This window comes from Vigna unguiculata, chromosome 2 (assembly GCF_037176805.1).
Source record: "Vigna unguiculata cultivar grain cowpea cultivar isolate G323 ecotype 2 chromosome 2, ASM3717680v1, whole genome shotgun sequence".
In the NCBI taxonomy this organism is placed as follows: domain Eukaryota; kingdom Viridiplantae; phylum Streptophyta; class Magnoliopsida; order Fabales; family Fabaceae; genus Vigna; species Vigna unguiculata.
In genome coordinates, this window is record NC_140793.1 from 32333968 (window position 1) to 32357602 (window position 23635).

A 23635-nucleotide genomic window follows, 5' to 3' on the forward strand; every position below is an offset into this window, starting at 1 on the left:
AGGGTTTATATGGTTATTTTCTTTGTAAAAAATTCTAGAAAGAAAAGAAAATTTTTACTTTTCCAAATAGTTAATTTCAGAAGAGAAAATAAATTCCAACTTATTTATAAACTAACTGGTACTAGTTCAGTCATGTAATTTCTTTAATTTCTTTTAATTTACATATAAACTAATTTTATTATTTTTTAGTAAAATCTCTTATAAAAAAAATTGTTGAAGAAATCCTAAATGTAGTGGAGCCATCCAATTTCTATCTTGTGGGGTGTGTGTGTGGACCTTAGAGAAGTGAGTGAGTGAGTTAGTCTAAGGCCACTTTTTCTTCACAATAACAATAATTGATTCAAACCTAACATGACCTTCCACAACAAATAACTTCGCTCTCAATCGCTTTTCTTCTTTTCTCTAACGCTGTGGAAAACCGAAATCCACTATATACCTTTATATTTATTTTTTGTGTTATTCTCCTTTGTGTTCTCCTTTTCAATAATCAAATTTCTATTTCTTCACATCGAAAAAAAATATTTTATAAATTTTACAAATGAGATTGGTTCATGTCTATCTATTTATAAAAAGAAAAAAGAAAAAGAAAAATTACTTCACTACAAATATTGAACATTTTTCTTCAAATAAACAAAAAGATACAACCAAACCCTAGTACAAGAGTGAAAATGAAATAAGCAATTATTCGTAGTGGAGTTGATATTTGTTGGTGCAAAAAGAAGTTCTTCTGAATATGACACCACAATAATAAGCTATTGGAATGTGCAGCAACAAAAGCTTATCAGAATGTAAACATTATGCACTTTGAAAAGAGCAGTTTCACTAAGTTATAAATGTAGATATGTGATTAGTTTTTTTTAGGATTAGAACCTAACATGTCTTTTTATCTATAATAATAGGACAATTTATACAGCTACAAAGATTATACAGTTCTGTGAAAATTTGTATACTTTTACCAATTTTTAATTTATATATTTATTCTAATTTTTATAACTTTTCAACTTTTCTGTTACTTACAATTTTTTCTGTTCTTTTTAACTTTTGTAGATCACTTTTTTCTGTTCTTTACAATCTTTTTTTTTATGACTTTTTCTGTTATCTTGTATTTCATTTCTGTATAACTTTTTTTATTGTTTTTCTGTCATAATATATAACAAAATCCAAATCACTCACTATTTATTGTGTAACGTCCATTATCATTTTTAACTATAAAGTAAAAGTATCTCTTTTCACTAAGTATTATTAAAAAGGTATGTTGTGTGTTATTATTATTACAAGATCTACAATATATACCGATAAAATAAAATAAAAATACAATATAATATTAAATTAAGCGTAAAAACACCATGTTTGAATCATGTTCTACTTTAACTTCTGAAATTAGGTTATAATTTTCTCATTACATTATGTTCACCAAAATTAAAAATAGGAATTGCTTAAATAATAAAAGCCTTAAAAAATGTAATAGTGATAAATGTATTATTTTTAAATTAAAAATATAATTTATAATAATTGACAAAAATTTCTAGACCAGCACATTCATATGATCTTAGAAAAAAAATTAATATACACAGAATATGTAATAGGTGTGACATAAACACCACTTATATTTGCCCGAAAGTAGAGGTTGATTATTTTCCTTGACCAGTTTACTTGGCTCAAACTTAAATGAATTCAAGTTGATGTAATATGTGGTTGTGTAAGCTTCAAATTTATTTGCTTTTCTATTTGTTTATTTATGCTTTACTTGAAGTGGACATAATAAATAGAACTAGCAAAGGATAAAGAAAACAAAATATAAAGGAATTTTTGAACCATTGATTACTAAAATTATAAATAATAATAGAATAAACAAACCAAGTTTCTTCGGCTTGTAGTAATTTAAAACCTTTTTATTATTAATTTATCTCGAACTTTAGGTATGCAATATATTGGACTACTTTATTACCTTTAAAGCTGTTTTTCATATTTAGTTGTAGTGAGACACAATGTTTTGAGTGATTTTGAACAATATTTTCTTCAAGTTCTTGTATCTTTCCCATTACTGGGAGAACTTTAAACAATATTAATTATGGTGAGCGAATTTTCATGACAATTAAATTCTCTTGCTTCAAGTTTATAACCATAAAAACGAATTTTTCAAGAGTCAAAAACATTGACAAATTTTAATTCATAATAATTGATAGAGTTCATAACTTTCTGATGTTTGTGATGACATAATCTCATTATATTGGAATATTTAACGTGTGACTACTGTGAGATTTTGCAATTCTACTAATTCATAATTAGGCTTACGTTGCATCCACTATATATATATATATATATATATATATATATATATATATATATATATATATATATATATATATATATATATTTCCACTTCTTATGTTTTTTATATTACTAATCCATGTTAGAGTTACCCAGCTGTCATTGAATATCTTTTTATCTTAATTGTAAGAAAGTAATTTATGTTTTTTCTTTTTATTTTATTCCCACACAATCTTCTTATAACAATTAAATCAGAAATTAAATATTTATCTATGTCATATATTCACTCATATTTATATTTTCATAATAAGTTAATTATATTCATAAAATTATAAATAAATTAAGCACCAATTTTCATATGGAAATCCTACTATCTTTTTTACTTCTTTCTAAAACTGATATGATTAATATATTTATAAAAAGTACCACAATTAATTATTCATTTAAAGTTTTAAACAAAAGTAAGGTAAAATAGTAAACACATTTTATCATTTATTCTAAAATTAGAAAATATTACTTTTAAAATTCAAAAACAAGTTATTATTATTATTACTTACTTACTTTGACAGAATTAATTAAAAATATAAATTAACATATACATGATATAAATGTAGAAGTCTACACATTAATAATAATAGTTTGGACTAAGTGTATTCTTATTATATATGTCCAAAGAAGCTGTTTAAAGAATGTTATTCTTATTACCATTTCCTGTGAAACGTTTCTGCATTATATGGTTATTGATAACTTGTTTTTCATTAATCACTAGCAGTAAAGTTAATTGTCACAAAAAGATCAATATTTTAGTTGATTGAATTAAATATTTGGTTAAACATGAAATATAGTCAATTTGATCCCATAAAACTATTAAATCAGTCTCTAATATGATAAAACGACACTGATTTGACGTATGTTTACATATTTTCAATTTCTCTGTTAAGAAACCAAATTAAATTAAATTAAATATATAACATGCATAAAGATTACAGAATGAACATCGCTTATAAATAAAGTTCTCATGGTTAGAACTCGCGAGTAATCCGGTTTACTACAGATTCAAATTGGATCGAAATTTTTTTACAAATTTTAATCCGGGTTAATTTTTGACCCAGCTCATTTAGAACCCGGCTCACGCAGGTTGAATATGTGGTGAGCCGGATTGGCTCATCAACCCGCAGATAAAAGGGTCATACAAATGTTTTTTATTAAGTTAGGTATTACATTTGGGTCATGTTAGGTTGTTTTTTTTTAGCCAACGCATAAATAACTTATATTTTTTTATTTTGGTTTGTATTTGGATTGTATTAAAATTTATTTAAATTTTAATTAGAATTATAATTTAATTTTGACTGAAAAAATAAAAATAAAATTGTATTTTTTTAACTAAGTGAACTCGTGAGTCAACCCGTTTAATCTACCAACCCGTGGTTGGCCAAACTAAGTTTGAATTTTTTTTGTCTCACTACAAAGTGAGTCAGGCTAGATTGACTCACTAAATCATAAACTCATATTAAATCGAGTCGAGTTACCCGTTATAACAGCTCTAGTTATAAAAACTAAATCAATAATAATTTACCATTAGATAGATTCCAAAATTTAGATCATAAGGAAAAAAAAAAGTATGTTTAATTTACTAAATAATACTACTACGATTTTATTGTTAAGTGATTAAAATAAAGTGGGAATTGAAGTATGAGAAAAGTGGATGGGTACATAAATATTAGTTGAATAACGGTGACATTGACAGTGACACACGATGATCTGGAACTTCCATGTGCCTTGCTTTTCGATGGTGGACGGTGGAAAGAGTTTTCAAGTGTACCACCACTGCATCAATACCCCAATCTTACAACAATGCTCTCTTTTTTTTTCTTTTTTTTTTTTAGTTCAGTACAAATACCAATTATTACATCTCAAGACTTAAATTTCGCCTATTCTGTCATCATAATAAGCATCTAATAAGGATCACTAAATGAATTAAGCTTTGATTACGTGCAGTGTTTATGTTATAGAGACATTATGTCCCCTTATTGGTTTCAAACCAGTAACAACAAACAACTTGGTGTCTCGGATATGTTGGGTGTGCCTCCACTTTTCTGATCACGTCAATTTCTCCATCTTAATCTTCTTTTTTTTGGTCAAATTTTCCATGCACCATTCTCTTCAAACACTACCACACTAATTATATGTGAAAATCAATCAAAAATTAAGTAGTCATCAAGTAAACCTAAAAAAGCTCATGTTGTGCTCTCAGCCATGTAAGAAAAGGAAGCACACTCAATTAGAAAGCTTATGCACTACAAATTTCACTCAGATCAGAAGATGTTTCAAAACAAACACTACTTTAAAATAAGCAGTAGCAGTGACAAGTGTAAAATAAAATGTCATCAGAGTGGAAGACCAGTTCAGTTTTTTTTACCATTATCCATGTGTTGGTTTTGATCTGAATAAATGCTTACACTGTTTCTAGTGTTGGCTTTCCATGTGTTTTACTAATTAAGGATCTTCATTTTGGACCATACATTACAAGACGTATGAGATCATTGAAATGTTGAAACCAGTTTATTCAGTCAACTGAACTCAGATTATACATGTCCTTTGGGGTAGGGCAAGAGGTGAATCCTTAATCAAACTGTCTTGTCCCTCCAATTTATCAATAAGTGTAGTTCATGAGAGTGAAATTGGGTTTTAGATCTTTTCAGTAAAGTTGAGTTTAACATCCATTCCTTTTGTAATACTATGAACAAAACCAATGAGTTTGTAATACTATGAACAAAACCAATGAGTTGTTTATAAAAAAATAGAAATCACTTCTAATTCAAAATTTTAAAATAACGAATTTATAGGTCTTTTTACTTATATATTAGTCATTTTATTCATTTTTATTCGATGTAAAATTCGAGAGAATTCGAAAGTGATATTGTATGTTTTATGTGAAAATAGTAGTTGAGTGAGTGATGCATATAGGTGGTCCATATATTTGTGGGGAGGGTGAGTTTGGTTCCCTAGGGAGAATGGAAGGGACATAGATAAGGTGTGCATAGAAAAGGGGAGGGCCAGAAAGGAGTGTGAAGCTGTAGGATGCTAAATGTCAGCTTCTGAGAAATCCAAGGACAGGGTCCTCTCTTTCTCATACCCCTCATCCAAATTACAATAATGCATACATCTTAACAATAACGTTGCTTTCGCCAACTTTACTTTTACATCAACCTTCACTTTCTTTTCTTCTCCTTCAATACTTATCTTATATACATTTTTTCTATCACATCATCCACTATATTCAAAAATACCAAACCTCTACTCCCTTCTAAGATAATTACACCTATTTTATCCACCACTTTTATATATAGTTGCATGATTTTTCTTATAACTCGGACTCTTCAATATCCTATAACTGATTATTTTTTCTTTTAATACTGGTAGTATTGAAAAATACAATTGTAAGTAAGTGATTGTAATCTTTTGCTAACTAGTGTAAAATTGTAAAGCGCTAATTATAATTTTTAATTCATGAGAAGAACATGGAGTTTAGAAATCGTGGGGAGACACGCACTGGTAGAGATGGCAAATAAACCCGTGTCCGTGGGTATCACCCGAACCCGTCCCCGTTTTGATGGGAAATACCCGCTTTGACTGGGTATGGGTATGGGTATGGGTAATATCCGAAATTTTCAACTGGGGATGGGGATGGGGATATATATATACCCGCCCAAATACCCGTCCCCGCTTAAATTACTAAACTATTTATAATTTATTAAATAATCTAAAAAATATATATAAATAAATAATATATTTACACATAGAATATAATATAATATAATATAATATAATATAATATAGTATATATACATATAAATAAAATATACTTTTATATATATATATATATATATATATATATTTACACATATACATGTAATATAATATAATATAATATAATATAATATACATATAATATATATACATAATAATATAATATAATATATATAATATATATAATAATATAATATAATATATATAATATATATAATATATATGTATAAAACAAATTAATCATTTAACTAGTGAGATCTTTTATAAACAAATTTATAACATTACAAATTTATAAAAATTTAAAAGAAATATATATATATATATATATATATATATATATATATATATATATATATATATATATATAAAAGCATAAAATATCTACGCATATACATATAATATATATACATAATAATATAATATATATTATTATATAATATAATATAATATATACTTAAAATAAATATATATCTATAAATATATATATATATATATATATATATATATAAACATAAGATATCCACACATATAATATATATACATAGTAATAATAATATAATATATAATATAATATAATATATATAAATAATTATATATATATATATATATATATATATATATATATAAACATAAGATATCCACACATATAATATATATATACATAGTAATATAATATATAATATAATATAATATAATATATATATATATATATATATATATATATATATATATATATATATATATATATATATATATATAACATATTTCTCATTCTCTTTGTTTTTTGTTATACACTTTGTTTACTCTCTCAATTGTCTGGTTTGTTTTTCAAGATTTAATTTTGAAGGTAATTTTTCTTCTTCTTATTACATAATTTTTACTCTCTGTACATGGTTATGTTCAAATAGGTGTTCCTCAATTTCATTCTATGAAATAATTTTTAGGTTACACATTTGATTATCTTTATTTATTTATTTATTTTCATGAAAATGTTTGACTCTTATTTTGTAGCTCTTCTTTTTGTTACTTTGGTTATACACTTTTTTACTCTCTTTTAATTGTTTGGCTTGTTTTTTAAGGTTTAAGCAGATCTTCAAGGTACTTTTCCTTTTATCATAATCTTAATTATACATTTTTTTTTCCGTTATTCCGTTATGTTATGTTCAAATGGATATTCTCAAATTTGGGTCACACATTTAATTATCTTTACTCCTTTATGATAATGAATCTGATGAAGAAGGTACATTATATTCTAGTAATTAAAATTTTCAATTTCAATTATTATATCATATCTAATTTTTCATTTTTTTCTATGTGTAGGTGGATCGAATGCAAATGAAACCACTGATCATTTGTAAAATTAATAAATATTTTGGTTATTATAAAATTTTAGTAATGTGTAATTTTTTAGCTTTTATATAATTATTTGAATTTTATTTAGTTGTTATTTGATACTTTAATTTGAGATTTATACTATTATAATATTTTTCTTAATATTTGACATCATGAAAATCAAAAAGAGTATGTTATTTTAATATTGAATATTTTGATAGTATCATGATTCCGTTGGTGTGATTTTTAAATTTTTTTTATAAAAAATATTTAATTGATATATGGAACAATAAAAAAATGGGTATGGGTATAAGAAAATACCCGTTACCCGGTGAAGATGGGGATGGGTCGAAAGTTGTATTGGGGATGGGGATAAATTTTTATTATGGGGATGAGGATGGGATCATGATACCCGTACCCGCCTCGATCCGTTGCCATCCCTACGCACTGGTAATGGGTCTAATGGCCATAGCATGCAGTGAATTAGGTTCACAAAGATTGTAGTAGTTCTCTCGTTACAACTGGCGGAAATCGAGCAGTATAGACTCAGAAACTTCAATTCTGATTACATCCTTTTCTGGGTTCAGATATTTTGCAGTTTTCGTGTGGATCAGATTTCATTTCTCTGCTTTTTAAAATCAAATTCTTGGGTTATGCAATTTATGAGTAATTAAATATTTGTTGAAATGGCGTGGTTCAGCACCACCTAATAATTTCTTGTCTAGTAGGGATTGTAGCACGGTAATCTTAGTGGTAGTGCAGCACTCAAATTAGCAAAGAAAATTTTGAAGTGGGTGATGAGAAACCAAATTTTAGCACAAGCAACTGCACTGAGGCGGTAATCAATAGCAATATGAACAGTAATTCAAATTAGTTGAGTACGTGGGACGTGGAAAATCCTGCAGAAGAAGAGAGAGAATGGATGGGCCAGAATCCATCAACATATTTTTGGACCAGGCCTTCATGCAAACACGCACTCCTCCAGGCCCAAAAATCCTTCAAATGTCATTGTGACTTGAATTATATCAGTATTAGTACATATACATATGTTGATGAGGAGTAACAATAATTTAAATAGTTGTAGTCCATTGGCTTTGAGGCTGCAACACAGTGCCTGCTCGAGAATGCTCTGTCATCAACAGTAAAACACTCCTTGCCCATCTTTTATATCTAGTATTGATTAAAGAAAATAAGGTACTGATTGGATAATTAATTAAAATTTCATTCAAACATAAAATATCTGTTACAGATTAAGAAACATGTGATTACAATAATACACATATAGGCAAATGTAATCAATCATCACCCTTTACTTCGTTAGCTGAAAGATCTAAACAATTTTTTCCATAATTATACAGATTTAAAGGAATAGAATCTATTATCCATGAGTTCCTTTAAACGTGGAACTATTGGACAGATCTAGAAACCGGGCAATGAAAGGTAAGAGAATGAATAATCTATATCGATATCGAAAATCTTTAGTACGTAGATGTTTGCATATATACTAAACCTGCAATTTTTACAATTTCACTGCGAACAGCATTAGTAGCCAAGAGTAGAAAGACGATACAATCTTGGGGAATGTGAACCAGAAGTGCAGAATTATTACATAACAACAGATAGAAGCTTCATTGAACTTTTTATTAGCCCCGAGAAAAGTAGCATAACAAAATCTAGTCCTCGTAAAGCTTTGAATCTAAACGTGGGGTTAGCAGAACTTCAAGTGGGGTTGCTTTTAAATTTGTGAGTCCAATGCTCTCTGTCATGTCTACAGCTTGATTCGAAGGCGAAGCAACATTGAAAGAATGTAAGAGTGTAGCCAATGTCAAGTGCACAACACGCAGAGCCAGTGAGACCCCAGGGCATGCTCTTCTTCCAGAACCAAAAGGGAAGAGCTCATAGTTCTGACCCCTTACATCAACGTCTTTGTGGCTTGTCAAGAATCTTTCAGGCTTGAAATCAAGAGGATCGTGCCAGACACGACCGTCTCTTTGGATCTTCCAAGTATTCACAATCAAATGTGTGCCAGCAGGAACATGATAGCCGCATGAAAATGTGCACTCTTCCATTGCTGCACGAAGGGTGAGAATAGGACTTGGTGGATACAACCGCATGGTTTCCTTTACAATGGCTTGGATGTACACCAGCTTCTTTATGTCAGATTCCTCCACCTTCCTGTTCTTCCCAACATGAGTGTCCAATTCTTCTTGGGCTTTTTTAAGCTCCGTTTCATTGTTTAGAAGCAGAGATAGTGCCCATGTCAGAGCCACCATGATGCTGTCTCCTCCTGCCAAAATCAGATTCTGCAAAAGTACACAAGCTCATGGTTGGAATTCAATGTCAGATATCAATCTATACAAAAAAAAAAAAAGGCAGTGTTTTTAGCTTCAAAATTTGTTTTGTTCTGTTCTAAACCAAAGATGGATGTTGTACTGAATCAGATTTGTATTATGATTTATGTTGATGAATCAGTTTACAATCTGATTATCTTATGTCATGTATTTCTATTGGATTAATTCCTTTTGAAATTATTGTATATACTAATATGAACACACTTACCAGGCAAGTAGCTTTGATGATCGTGTCTGAATCATAACCAGAAACCTTAAGGTCGTGATGAACATTCAGCATAACATCCATGACATCCTGTTCTTCCTTTCCATTTGTACTCACCTCTCTTTTTCTTTTGTGTTCCTCCAGCCACCCTTCAACCAAAGTGTCTATTTCACTAGCTGTTCTCTTCATAGCCTTTTTGTATCCATTGTTATCTATCCACCCCAGAAGCGGAATTGAATCGGATAATACAAACACCCCAAACAAACTCATAAACTCTAATATTGATATTTATGTTTATATGAAGAATGAATATTGGCATTAACACCAATGATGAGGATCTGTGCCTTGCTGATAGTGCAACAACTCATACAATTCTCAAGAGTAATAAATTTTTCTCTACTTTGGTAATGCGAGAAGTCAATGTTAGTACTATTTCTGGTACTACAAATATAATTGAAGGCTCTGGAAGAGCTACAGTACTTCTGCCAAGAGGTACAAGATTGCATATTAAAAATGCATTTTATTCTCCTAAGTCCAATAGAAACTTATTAAGTTTCAAGGATATTCGTCTAAATGGATATCATATTGAGACAAATAATGAAGGAGATGTTGAATATCTTTATATCACTCAAATTGAGTCAAATAAAAAATGTGTATTGGAGAAATTATCAGCCTTCTCTTATGGCTTGTACTACACATATATTAATGCGATTGAGACGCATGTTATTGTAAGCCAGAAGCTTACAAATAAGAATGAATTTCTTGTTTGGCATGATCGGTTGGGTCATCCTGGATATATCATGATGCGAAAAATAGCTGAAAACTCATGTGGACATCCACTTAAAAGTCAAAAGCTTCTTCAGTCCAATGATTTCTCATGTACTGCATGTTCGCAGGGAAAATTGATAATAAGACCATCACCAGAAAAAATTAGAAATGAGTCAATCTCATTTTTAGAACGAATACAAGGTGATATTTGTGGTCCAATACACCCACCATGTGGATCATTTAGATATTTCATGGTATTAATTGATGCGTGTCAACACCCAATTTCGTCCGGGTAAGAAATAAAAATTTTTTTTCAAATAATTAGGAGAAGGGAAAAATAGGAAAAAGTGAGCATTGATTTGTATATAGATATTTTCCTACTTTTACTTTCATCCCTTTTTTTTTAATTTTTTATTTTATCTTATTTTATCCTTTTTATTTTATTTAATTTTATCTTTAAACTTTTAATTTAAATTTTAATATTTTCGTTTACTTTTATTTTATTCTTTTGAAAAAATATAAAAAAGGGGGTGAAAATAATAAAAATGAGAAAAACTAAAATGAAAGTCAATGGTGCGCTTTCTCTGCACTCTTGAGACTTGGCATGAGAAAGGAAATGGTGGGGAGGTGTATCACTGCATGCCAGCGCCGGTGGAATGGCAGAAGCCAACCCGCATTTCGCTTTTGGCCCTTTTCTAAAACCAACACAAAATATGAGCGAAAGAGGAAACTGGCATGGGAAGAAGAACGGTCAAACCATTCTGAAAAGAAGGGAGGATACAATATCACAAAGAGCAAGAGAGCAACGGGGAGGATACACAATTTCGCATTTCAGAACAGATAACAAAAAAGAAGAGAGCACCCTTGTATCATCGGAAAGGAATCATCTGAAAGGAAGAACGAGAACAGGGGAGCCTCCATTGATCACACCCTACCAACACAGGGAGACTACAAGAGGTAAGCACCAATTTAACGTGAACCTTGGAATGAATATGATCTTGTGTTATGTTGGTTGCTTGAATGAATATGATCTTGCATTCTGCTGGATTTGTTATGTTTTATTGGTTTGAGATGTTGTCGTCCTCGTTTCGTTACTATTTGCTCATCGCTATTCATCCGACCTGCACGAAATAACTGAAAAGATAGAACTATCTCACCACTCATCAGCACATAGCCAGTCAGAACAAGCTCCTCAACCCATCATCTAACCCCCAATTCATCCTTCTCTTCTCGCAACCAATCAAACCAAAACGGCAACCCAAACTCTATCCCCCTCACCCATCATCAACACACCAAAAAGCTCGTGCTTCATTCATCCACCTGCAGGAGGTCCAAACCAGAACCCCAAACATACTTCACAAACGGTTTTGTAGAGCGCGTCTTCACCCGCTTACTCACTTGCCATCATCTTTGTCTCCCACCTGCACAAAAACCAGAACCACACTCATTCTTCACCATCAATATACACCACCCATTACCTTCAATATACACCACCCATTACCTTTGTTACAACCCCATCTCTGCGACTCAACATCACACCAGACCGAAATCCGTAATAGCACCAAAGACCCCGTCTTAATCTTCCCCGATCACAGACTTCCAATCGAAACAGAGCCGCCGGCGAGTCGGGGCTTTAACGACAGCGGCTCTAGTTTCGCTCACCAACATTATCGCCGTGGGCCTCTGTTCGACCTCGCAGATTAGAGGAGAGGACGCACCCCCTGTTCGCATCAGCGGCGCCGACGTTTCCCTCGACGGTGGCGGCGAGGCGGTGCGACGCGAAGCGATCGCGACGGGCTGGCAGCGGATGAACGCGCGGAGCTTCGACCGGGAAGAAATCCTCGCGCAGAAGGGGAAATGGGCGCCGTAGGCGACGCGCGTCGATCGCGGCGGTGGCGGCGTTCACGGTGGGTTGCAGGCGCTGCGTCGGCGTTGATCTCTTGGAGTTGCGTTCCGGTGCATGAGTGAAAGCAAGGTGGTTGAGCCGCCGAGAGGGAGGACGACCCTCCGGCGTCGATTAGCGTCGCCGGCAACCAGTCGCGGGGCGGCGTGGCGGAGCAGAGGTGAGGGCAGCGCGGTGAAGTAGGCAACGGCACTCGCTGGCGTGGCCAGTGGCAGCGTGTTGGTGTCGAGAGAGATGGAGAGGAGGCTTTCTTTGAGCAATTAGGGTTTAGGTGTCTCATATGCCACATCCCCTTTACTTCGTACACCCCCTTCTTCTTATGCCTGCACCTCCTTTTATTTGAGCTAGACTGTTTGACTATTTTTTCTGCGCACCCCTATATTTACCAACACCACACCCCTATTTTGTTTTGGACTCGTTTGTTCGCTGTTACTGTGTGCAACTCACATTCTACTTCACACACTTCCAATTTTATTGACCCCACCACTCATTTGTATTTATCTCTTATTTTGGGCTCTTTTTATTTTACTTCATGCACCTCCCGCAAATTACTTTATGCACTTTCCACTAATTACCCATGTACCTCATATTTTGTTTTTCCTTTTTTATCCCTTTTTTTAAAATAAAATTTCACCTTTTTAATTTCTTTTATTAAAAAAAAAACAAATATATTTGAAAATTATTAAAAATATCAAAAAAATAGGAAAAATCTAAAAAACCAAAAATAGTTTTCTTTCTCTTTATTGTGTCTGTCCGGTCGCTCGCACCGCGTGACACTCATTTTCAAATACCAAAAAAAGTTTTCTTTCCTCTTTTTTAGTGTCTGTCCGACCGTTCGCGTCATGTGACACAAATCTTCAACTAATCCAAAAATATCAAAAAAAATACAAAATTTTCAAAATATAAAAAACATCAACATTTTCAAACAAACAAGCTTTTAAAGAACTACGTAACCCTGATTTCTCATTTTCATGAGAATACGTAGGACCAAGGTCAATCCTTGTCGGGCCCAAAAAATTAAAAAAATATTTTTGTTTCTTTTTAGCATTCTACTCTCATTATTTTTGGGGAAAATTAACATTTTGAAAATCACATCAACTTGGCATATTTGATTAAAGGTACCGCCCTCGGGCGGGCGTTGTAGGGTGGTGATACCTTTCCTACGCGTAATCGACTCCCGGATCCAAAATCTTGTTTTTCGCAGACTTGTCTTATCTTTATGGTTTTCCATAGTTTTCCGGAATAACTATGGTGGCGACTCCCAAATCTCTTTTTTTAAAACCCGTTTTCTTTTTTTGGTTCGTCGTCCCGTCGCGTTTACGGTTGCGACAGATGGCGACTCCACTGGGGACGCTAGAGAGTCAAGCCATTTAATTAGAAATGCAAACTTGATGTGATTTTCCTAAAGTTTTCTTTCTCCTTTCTTTTATTTTTGTATTCTTGTCTTCATATGTGGTTGTATATATTTTCTTCTTAGATTGTGTCTGAATTATTGTGCCTATTTTGATATATATTTTGAAATTGCAATATCTTCCTGGGAAATTTTCTGGTTATTCTGTAGGTGGGGGTTTAGGTATGCATTATTCTCCCTTCACACACACATTGTGCATATCATGAGTGGGGCCCTATACCCGGGTCTGTGTAACTTAGAATTAGAGGGGATTGTGTAACAGTGCCATAGTGGATGAACTTCCCAAGTGGTCATTGTGAGAACCCCAACTAGAGTTTGCTTGCTCCTTTGGTACTCTCACTTCTTGTTGATTACCAACTGCCGTGAGAAATGCCATGGAGTGGGCCATGGCTCTAATGACCTTGACCATCAGGTACTAGGGAACCATCCCGGTGAGCGCATGTACTTTATCTTAGATCTATTAGGTGCTAAACCTCTGTTAAGGCACGAAGGGAGATTGCTTGCTTTAACCCTCACCTTTTGTGTGCATAATTGACATGTGAATAAGTGTCTATTTAGGCGCAATCATGCATATAATTTTTATATCATACATCACATCTCATGAAAATAAGCGCCTCTTGAGGCGTAAACATGCATTTCATTATGTCACTCTGCATATCATGCATAGTGTTTTCAAATAAGTGTATCACATTTCATCTTCATATCATGCGAATAAATGCCTCTTAAGGCACATGCGTTACATCTCATGTAGGTTTTTGTTTTTAATTAGTTGCATATCATGCATGGTGCTCTTTAATCACATCGGCATACAAAGTGAATAAGTGCCTCTTAGGGCACAAACTTGCATTGCATTCACTTATCTTTGTTCATAGTAGCATGTACATAGTCTTTTAATCCATAGCATGCATCGTCACTTCATCTAGCATAATGCATTCATATGTTGATACCAGTTGCATAGGCATGGTTAGGCCTTGCATTACATGCATTTATTTTTTGCATTCATTAGTTCATGCTAATAAAATGAAAGTCGCGGCACCTTGAAGGACTTGCTAAGATCATGGAGAATATGAGAGAGACTCAAGAAGCGGTGAAAGCTGATGTCGAGCAATTGAAAGAACAAATCAGTCAGATCCTGGAGGCCTTAAGAGCATTACTAAACAGTGAGGAAACTTCAGCTCCACCACATCAGCCAAGAGATCAGATGATCCAAACATTCCCACCTTATGGCCTCCCTTCAAGTTACATTCCACCTATCAAAGAGGATATGAGACAAGCATATACCCAAAAGACAGTTGATCACATATCTGTAACTCATATCAGAGATGAAAATGAACTAGGGGCAACCGCTCTTACAGAGCTTCTGGGAAATGTTCAACCAAATGTTGTGCAGGTGGCATCAACGAAGGAACCTGAGATGAAGCCTCCACACTATGCTGCCATATCAGTGGATGTCGAAGCAACCAATAACAAGTTAGAAATGCTGGAGAAAAGGATAAGAGTCATGGAAGGTGGAGGAAGCTCTGAGTTTGAAAATATTATAGGATTGTCCTTAGCCCCGAATGTAGTGATACCTCCAAAGTTTAAATCACCTGAGTTTGAAAAATATAGAGGGACCACTTGTCCTAAGAGCCACATCATGATGTATGGCAAAAAGATGGCTGCGCATGCACACAATGAAAAGCTGTTGATCCATGTCTTCCAAGATAGTTTGGCAGGCATGGCGCTAAATTGGTATGTTCGTCTTGAGCCTTCACGCATCCAGTCTTGGAAGGATCTGGTAGATGCTTTCATGAAGCAGTACGAATATAACATGAATGTGGCTCCTGACAGATTGCAATTGCAGAACATGGTGAAGAAGGAGTCTGAATCATTCAGAGAATATGCCCAAAGGTGGAGAGAGATTGCTGCTCAAGTAGAGCCTCCTTTGAATGACAAGGAGATGGTTAACATATTCCTAAATACCCTACGATCACCATTTTATGAACACATGATAAGTAGTGTCTGCTCGAACTTGGCTGATATAGTGATAATTGGAGAGAGGGTTGAGGGTGGTATAAGAAGTGGAAAAATTGCACTCGACCTGAATGTGGTAGCAAATTTGAATGAGCATATTCCCAGATGTGGGAAGAATAAAGAACAAATAGCTAATCCGCATCTCATTGTCTATCCTCAAAGGTTGCAATGTAATGAATATAATCAGGCCATTAGGAAAGGAGATTACAAGCAGGAGAAGAAGGTGATGAATTTCACTCATATCCCCATGACTTACACAGAGATTTTACCATATCTCCTTTGTAAAAACCTTATAAAGGTTTGTCCTACCAGGCCTGTACGACCTCCATACCCGAAGAACTATGATGTAAATGCCAGATGTGATTATCACGGAGGAGTGTCAGGACATTCAACGGAAACATGTGGAGCTCTAAAGCGCAAGGTGCAATCCTTGATGGATTCAGGACGGTTGACATTTGGAGGAGGACAACCCGATGTAGAAGAAAATCCTCCATTGGGGCACGAAAATTCCCCTACATGAAGACCTTCATGCGTTGTAGACATTGGCAATTTCATGTTTTTCATATTGTGATAGTGGTGTGGTTTCTCTTCTGTTTTGTTATGACAATTATGTCTAGCTGAACTGCTCTCCTTCATGGATTTCAAGCATAATATATATCTTATCTTTCATCAAGAACAAGTCCAAAAAGGTGTCGCGAAAAATAAAATAAAAGAAAGCAAGATGGTCACATTTTAGTCATTTGTTTTCTTGCAAATCATCAAACTCGTGCTTTAAATAAAAAAAACAAATGAAACAAAAAAAGAGAGTAAAGAATGAAAAACAATGTCATTTTGTCATGTGGTTTAATTTTTCAATCAAGATTAATAAGTTGACTTTTTTCTTTTAAGACGTTCGCGCATGCATTGTATGAAAGCTTCACCATCCGGTCTCCTAAAATAAAAGGATTTGTCCTAACATCATTTTCCCAGCCCAGAGTAATAAACCCAAACCTTTATATTGGGGCAGATTTGCCAAGGTTATTCTTGCTTATACTACTAGATTGAAAACCCGAGAGGGCAGTCTTGGCAAAAAAAAAAAAAAAAAAAAAAAAAAAAAAAGGGCAAAAGGAAAGAAAAAATATGATTCGCGTTAAGATCATCGAGTTTTGTCGCATAATTAATCTATTGAAAACAATGCAATTTGAATTTGAAATGATGTGTGGCCATCTTTCTCTATCCAAAAAAGTAAAATTATCTCTTGCTACCCCATTGAGCCAAAAATAAATCTTTTTCAAAATTTCTCCCCAACAAGGGTTATCATTAGAAGTCAACTCAAATGCACCTAGAAAGCACTCAGTAATTAAATAAAGGAGTCATCAAGGAAGAATAAGCCAAAAGGCAAGAAAATCATAAAGTTATGACAAATGAAAAATGAAAACACGATCTAAAAAAAAATGTTCAAAAAGTTGACAAATAGGTAATCCAATACCTATATGATAACTCTAGTTTCAAAAAGTGATAACTGATAAACATTCATTTGGGCCTTTGTATCCTTTCTTTCAAAACCTCTTAGCCCACAACCACGTTACAAGCCTATTAGAAGTCCACACAGATTGAAGAATGATTGCTCTGATTTTCTTAAAGATTAATTCTCTGATAAGGCGACATGGCTAACAATGCAGTCGTCAAAAATGGATGAATGAAACAAAAATGAAAAAGTGCAAAAAGAATGAAACAAAAGTAATGTCTCAGGAAGAGGAGAACTCCTTGTTATCCAGTCGAAAGCAAGCAAGAAAACGAACCAATTGGGGGTAATCTTTTTCATCCAATCTGTTTTAGTCAATCCTTTCCATTTCCACTACCTTTTTTGAAACAATACCCCTTGTTCATTCAAATTCTTCTCCAAACACTAAGACTAGGCAGTTATGTAGGTCCCACAAGAATTTCTCACCCCAATGCTCATAAATCACCATCTGGTGAAACAAAACTCATTGGTTGATCAAATTTTTTTTGTGTATACCAAAACTGGGGCAGCTTTGCGGGTTTTACATAAGCATCTCGCCATAACATTCATTGATCCATATCCTCATACCCATTTTTCCTCTATACCACAACTGGGGCAATTTTTGGGTCTCTTGTGTTTTTCATCCTGAATTCACAGATTACATCCCCTTTAAAGGAGTGTGTGATGAAAGACGTGTCGACATTGTTGTCCCAATTTCCTCAAAACTCTTCCAAATATCCTCGTTTTTCACCTGTCTGTGAATTCAAGCAAGCATGCAGGATGTCGCAAGAGAGAAAGTCATGTGTATTATCATCTTGAACATTAAACCTTGAAGTTTGTGACATTCCTCAATTTCAAAAGCATAAAAAAAAACAATGAGTTTGATGATTACAAAGAGAACAATTGACTCTAGAAAAAAAAAAAAAAACTTCAAAAAAATTGCAGAGCATAACAAGTTTTTCATCATGCATTCATGCATTTCAAGATCTTGATCTCTATAACAATGTTTTGACCCTGGTACTTTAAATGAGAAAACATGCTTTCCATCATGCAAAATCATTCGCATGTCATATCATCATGCCATGTTTGACACCAGATACAAAAAGCAAAAATCTTGAGATCATAACACAAGTGAGCATTGTCATGCATCATACTTTTTCAAACCATTGTCTCTTCTGAAGGAACCAATTTACCAGAATCATCCTCTTGACACTTCTTGGATTAGCGGTCCTCTTCATTCATATGAATGACTTATATTCTAAGCCCGGCTTTGCCTGGCCCACCAAGCCCAATCCCGTATTGGCTCACCAAGCCCAACTTTGCCTGGCCCACCAAGCCAAATTCCGTATTGGCCCACCAAGCCCAATTTCGTATTGGCCCAACAAGCCCAGTCTCGTATTGGACCACCAAGCTCAGTCTCGTACTGGCTCACCAAACCCAGCTCTGTACTGGCCCACTAAGCCCAATTTCGTATTGGCCCAGCAAGCCCAGTCCTGTACTGGCCCACCAAGCCCAGTTTCGTACTGGCCCACCAAGCCCAATTCTGTTTTGGCCCACCAAGCCCAGTTTTGTATTGGCCCACCAAACCCAATTATGTATTGGTTCGACAAGCCTAGTTCCGCACCGGCCCAGAAAGCCCATCTCACTTGGCCCGCTAAGCCTATCTCATCTCACCCTCAAAGCCTAAGTTATCTGGCCCACAAAGCCCAGCTCGCCTAGTCTCTTAAGTCTAGTTTTTATGGCAAAAACAAATGATAAATCATAAATAATAAATAATATAAAAAAAATGTAAAAAAAAGTGCAAAGAATTCTTCTCATCATGTTTCATCACTATCATACTCTCATCATATCACATCATCCATCATACATCATAAAAATCAATGAAAGTTGATTAAAAAAAGAAAATTGCTCAAAAAGAGAAAATTTGAAAAAAAATCAAACCAGTACAATTATTTTGTACAAGTCTCACCAATGTTAAGCACCCATGTGATGTTTGCCAATGCATCAAAATCAAACCTCAGGTTTCTCCTTTCGAACAACGACCCTCTCCTTGGGAATGGTCAAGTCCAGGTATAGACCATCTCCTTTGGAATGGTCAAATCAACATTGCATCGAGACCCTCTCCATGGGATTGGTCATCGATTCCTTCGCCATCAAGGCCCTCTGCAAAGCAATGGTCATTGATTTCTTGGTTGCATCGAGGGCCCTCTGCGAGGCAATGGTCATCGATTTCTTTACATCAAGACCCTCTTCTTTGGAATGGTCATTGATTCTTTTTGTCACATCGAGACCCTCTCCATGGGATTGGTCATCGATTCCTTCACATCAAGGCCCTCTGCAAAGCAATGGTCGTTGATTTCTTTATTACATCAAGCCCCTCTGCAAAGCAATGGTCGTTGATTTCTTGGTTGCATCGAGGGCCCTCTGCGAGGCAATGGTCATCGATTTCTTTACATCAAGACCCTCTTCTTTGGAATGGTCATTGATTCTCTTTGTCACATCGAGACCCTCTCCATGGGATTGGTCATCGATTCCTTCACATCAAGGCCCTCTGCAAAGCAATGGTCGTTGATTTCTTTATTACATCAAGCCCCTCTGCAAAGCAATGGTCGTTGATTTCTTGGTTGCATCGAGGGCCCTCTGCGAGGCAATGGTCATCGATTTCTTTACATCAAGACCCTCTTCTTTGGAATGGTCATTGATTCTCTTTGTCACATCGAGACCCTCTCCATGGGATTGGTCATCGATTCCTTCACATCAAGGCCCTCTGCAAAGCAATGGTCGTTGATTTCTTTATTACATCAAGCCCCTCTGCAAAGCAATGGTCGTTGATTTCTTGGTTGCATCGAGGGCCCTCTGCGAGGCAATGGTCATCGATTTCTTTACATCAAGACCCTCTTCTTTGGAATGGTCATTGATTCTCTTTGTCACATCGAGACCCTCTCCATGGGATTGGTCATCGATTCCTTCACATCAAGGCCCTCTGCAAAGCAATGGTCGTTGATTTCTTTATTACATCAAGCCCCTCTGCAAAGCAATGGTCGTTGATTTCTTGGTTGCATCGAGGCCCTCTACGAGGCAACGGTTATCGATTTCTTTACATAAAGATCATCTCCTTAGGAATGGTCAAATCCACACATAAAAATTTCAAACAAAAAAATCCAAAACATGAAAGCACATAGAAAAAAATCTTAAAAAAAAAAACAAAAAAAAAAAATTCAAAAAAAAAAAATTCAAATTTTCAAAAACAAAATAAAAGAAAGAACGCATAATTTCAAAAAATGGAAAACAAAAAGATAAAATTTCAACGTCTGTTTGACATCACGACCCTCTCTGATAGAATGGTCAGTGATTTCTTTCTTCCTTCCTTTCTGGATAAGATCTGGTTGAATCCATCTTCATCTTCCGGATCTTGACCCTCTTCTTAGAATTGGTCATCACTTTTCTTTAAATCAATTTTATTCACCTTCTTCCTTGTCAAAACTCGAACGAAATTAGTGTTTCTATCTTTACTTATCTTTTACTATGATATTATGAAAAGTTAATTTTCATATTATCGGTAAAATCTAAGTAAAGAGGGGCAGCTGTCAACACCCAATTTCGTCCGGGTAAGAAATAAAAATTTTTTTTCAAATAATTAGGAGAAGGGAAAAATAGGAAAAAGTGAGCATTGATTTGTATATAGATATTTTCCTACTTTTACTTTCATCCCTTTTTTTTTAATTTTTTATTTTATCTTATTTTATCCTTTTTATTTTATTTAATTTTATCTTTAAACTTTTAATTTAAATTTTAATATTTTCGTTTACTTTTATTTTATTCTTTTGAAAAAATATAAAAAAGGGGGTGAAAATAATAAAAATGAGAAAAACTAAAATGAAAGTCAATGGTGCGCTTTCTCTGCACTCTTGAGACTTGGCATGAGAAAGGAAATGGTGGGGAGGTGTATCACTGCATGCCAGCGCCGGTGGAATGGCAGAAGCCAACCCGCATTTCGCTTTTGGCCCTTTTCTAAAACCAACACAAAATATGAGCGAAAGAGGAAACTGGCATGGGAAGAAGAACGGTCAAACCATTCTGAAAAGAAGGGAGGATACAATATCACAAAGAGCAAGAGAGCAACGGGGAGGATACACAATTTCGCATTTCAGAACAGATAACAAAAAAGAAGAGAGCACCCTTGTATCATCGGAAAGGAATCATCTGAAAGGAAGAACGAGAACAGGGGAGCCTCCATTGATCACACCCTACCAACACAGGGAGACTACAAGAGGTAAGCACCAATTTAACGTGAACCTTGGAATGAATATGATCTTGTGTTATGTTGGTTGCTTGAATGAATATGATCTTGCATTCTGCTGGATTTGTTATGTTTTATTGGTTTGAGATGTTGTCGTCCTCGTTTCGTTACTATTTGCTCATCGCTATTCATCCGACCTGCACGAAATAACTGAAAAGATAGAACTATCTCACCACTCATCAGCACATAGCCAGTCAGAACAAGCTCCTCAACCCATCATCTAACCCCCAATTCATCCTTCTCTTCTCGCAACCAATCAAACCAAAACGGCAACCCAAACTCTATCCCCCTCACCCATCATCAACACACCAAAAAGCTCGTGCTTCATTCATCCACCTGCAGGAGGTCCAAACCAGAACCCCAAACATACTTCACAAACGGTTTTGTAGAGCGCGTCTTCACCCGCTTACTCACTTGCCATCATCTTTGTCTCCCACCTGCACAAAAACCAGAACCACACTCATTCTTCACCATCAATATACACCACCCATTACCTTCAATATACACCACCCATTACCTTTGTTACAACCCCATCTCTGCGACTCAACATCACACCAGACCGAAATCCGTAATAGCACCAAAGACCCCCGTCTTAATCTTCCCCGATCACAGACTTCCAATCGAAACAGAGCCGCCGGCGAGTCGGGGCTTTAACGACAGCGGCTCTAGTTTCGCTCACCAACATTATCGCCGTGGGCCTCTGTTCGACCTCGCAGATTAGAGGAGAGGACGCACCCCCTGTTCGCATCAGCGGCGCCGACGTTTCCCTCGACGGTGGCGGCGAGGCGGTGCGACGCGAAGCGATCGCGACGGGCTGGCAGCGGATGAACGCGCGGAGCTTCGACCGGGAAGAAATCCTCGCGCAGAAGGGGAAATGGGCGCCGTAGGCGACGCGCGTCGATCGCGGCGGTGGCGGCGTTCACGGTGGGTTGCAGGCGCTGCGTCGGCGTTGATCTCTTGGAGTTGCGTTCCGGTGCATGAGTGAAAGCAAGGTGGTTGAGCCGCCGAGAGGGAGGACGACCCTCCGGCGTCGATTAGCGTCGCCGGCAACCAGTCGCGGGGCGGCGTGGCGGAGCAGAGGTGAGGGCAGCGCGGTGAAGTAGGCAACGGCACTCGCTGGCGTGGCCAGTGGCAGCGTGTTGGTGTCGAGAGAGATGGAGAGGAGGCTTTCTTTGAGCAATTAGGGTTTAGGTGTCTCATATGCCACATCCCCTTTACTTCGTACACCCCCTTCTTCTTATGCCTGCACCTCCTTTTATTTGAGCTAGACTGTTTGACTATTTTTTCTGCGCACCCCTATATTTACCAACACCACACCCCTATTTTGTTTTGGACTCGTTTGTTCGCTGTTACTGTGTGCAACTCACATTCTACTTCACACACTTCCAATTTTATTGACCCCACCACTCATTTGTATTTATCTCTTATTTTGGGCTCTTTTTATTTTACTTCATGCACCTCCCGCAAATTACTTTATGCACTTTCCACTAATTACCCATGTACCTCATATTTTGTTTTTCCTTTTTTATCCCTTTTTTTAAAATAAATTTCACCTTTTTAATTTCTTTTATTAAAAAAAAAACAAATATATTTGAAAATTATTAAAAATATCAAAAAAATAGGAAAAATCTAAAAAACCAAAAATAGTTTTCTTTCTCTTTATTGTGTCTGTCCGGTCGCTCGCACCGCGTGACACTCATTTTCAAATACCAAAAAAAGTTTTCTTTCCTCTTTTTTAGTGTCTGTCCGACCGTTCGCGTCATGTGACACAAATCTTCAACTAATCCA

The 23635-nt window shown here is 35.2% G+C and overlaps 2 protein-coding genes and 1 long non-coding RNA gene across 3 annotated transcripts; 1 reads left to right on the forward strand and 2 right to left on the reverse strand.

Annotated features, from left to right (window-relative positions):
- Window positions 1–8854: 8854 nt before the first annotated feature.
- Window positions 8855–10266, reverse strand: LOC146888516 (cytochrome P450 82A3-like). The gene is made up of 2 exons (XM_028058584.2): window positions 9973–10266; window positions 8855–9716 (listed from the first exon to the last, which is right to left on the reverse strand). Exons 1-2 carry the CDS (start codon window positions 10237–10239, stop codon window positions 9087–9089), a joined length of 897 nt encoding a protein of 298 aa, XP_027914385.2. The 5' UTR covers window positions 10240–10266; the 3' UTR covers window positions 8855–9086.
- Window positions 10267–15108: 4842 nt separating this feature from the next.
- LOC146888517 (uncharacterized) lies at window positions 15109–16584 on the forward strand. Its single transcript, XM_085670134.1, has one exon. It carries the CDS (start codon window positions 15109–15111, stop codon window positions 16582–16584), a length of 1476 nt encoding a protein of 491 aa, XP_085526260.1.
- A 5017-nt stretch (window positions 16585–21601) lies between these two features.
- LOC114173912 (uncharacterized) lies at window positions 21602–23057 on the reverse strand. The gene is made up of 2 exons (XR_003602632.2): window positions 22365–23057; window positions 21602–22284 (listed from the first exon to the last, which is right to left on the reverse strand). It is a non-coding gene; the product is annotated as an uncharacterized LOC114173912 (long non-coding RNA).
- Between the last annotated feature and the right edge of the window lie 578 nt (window positions 23058–23635).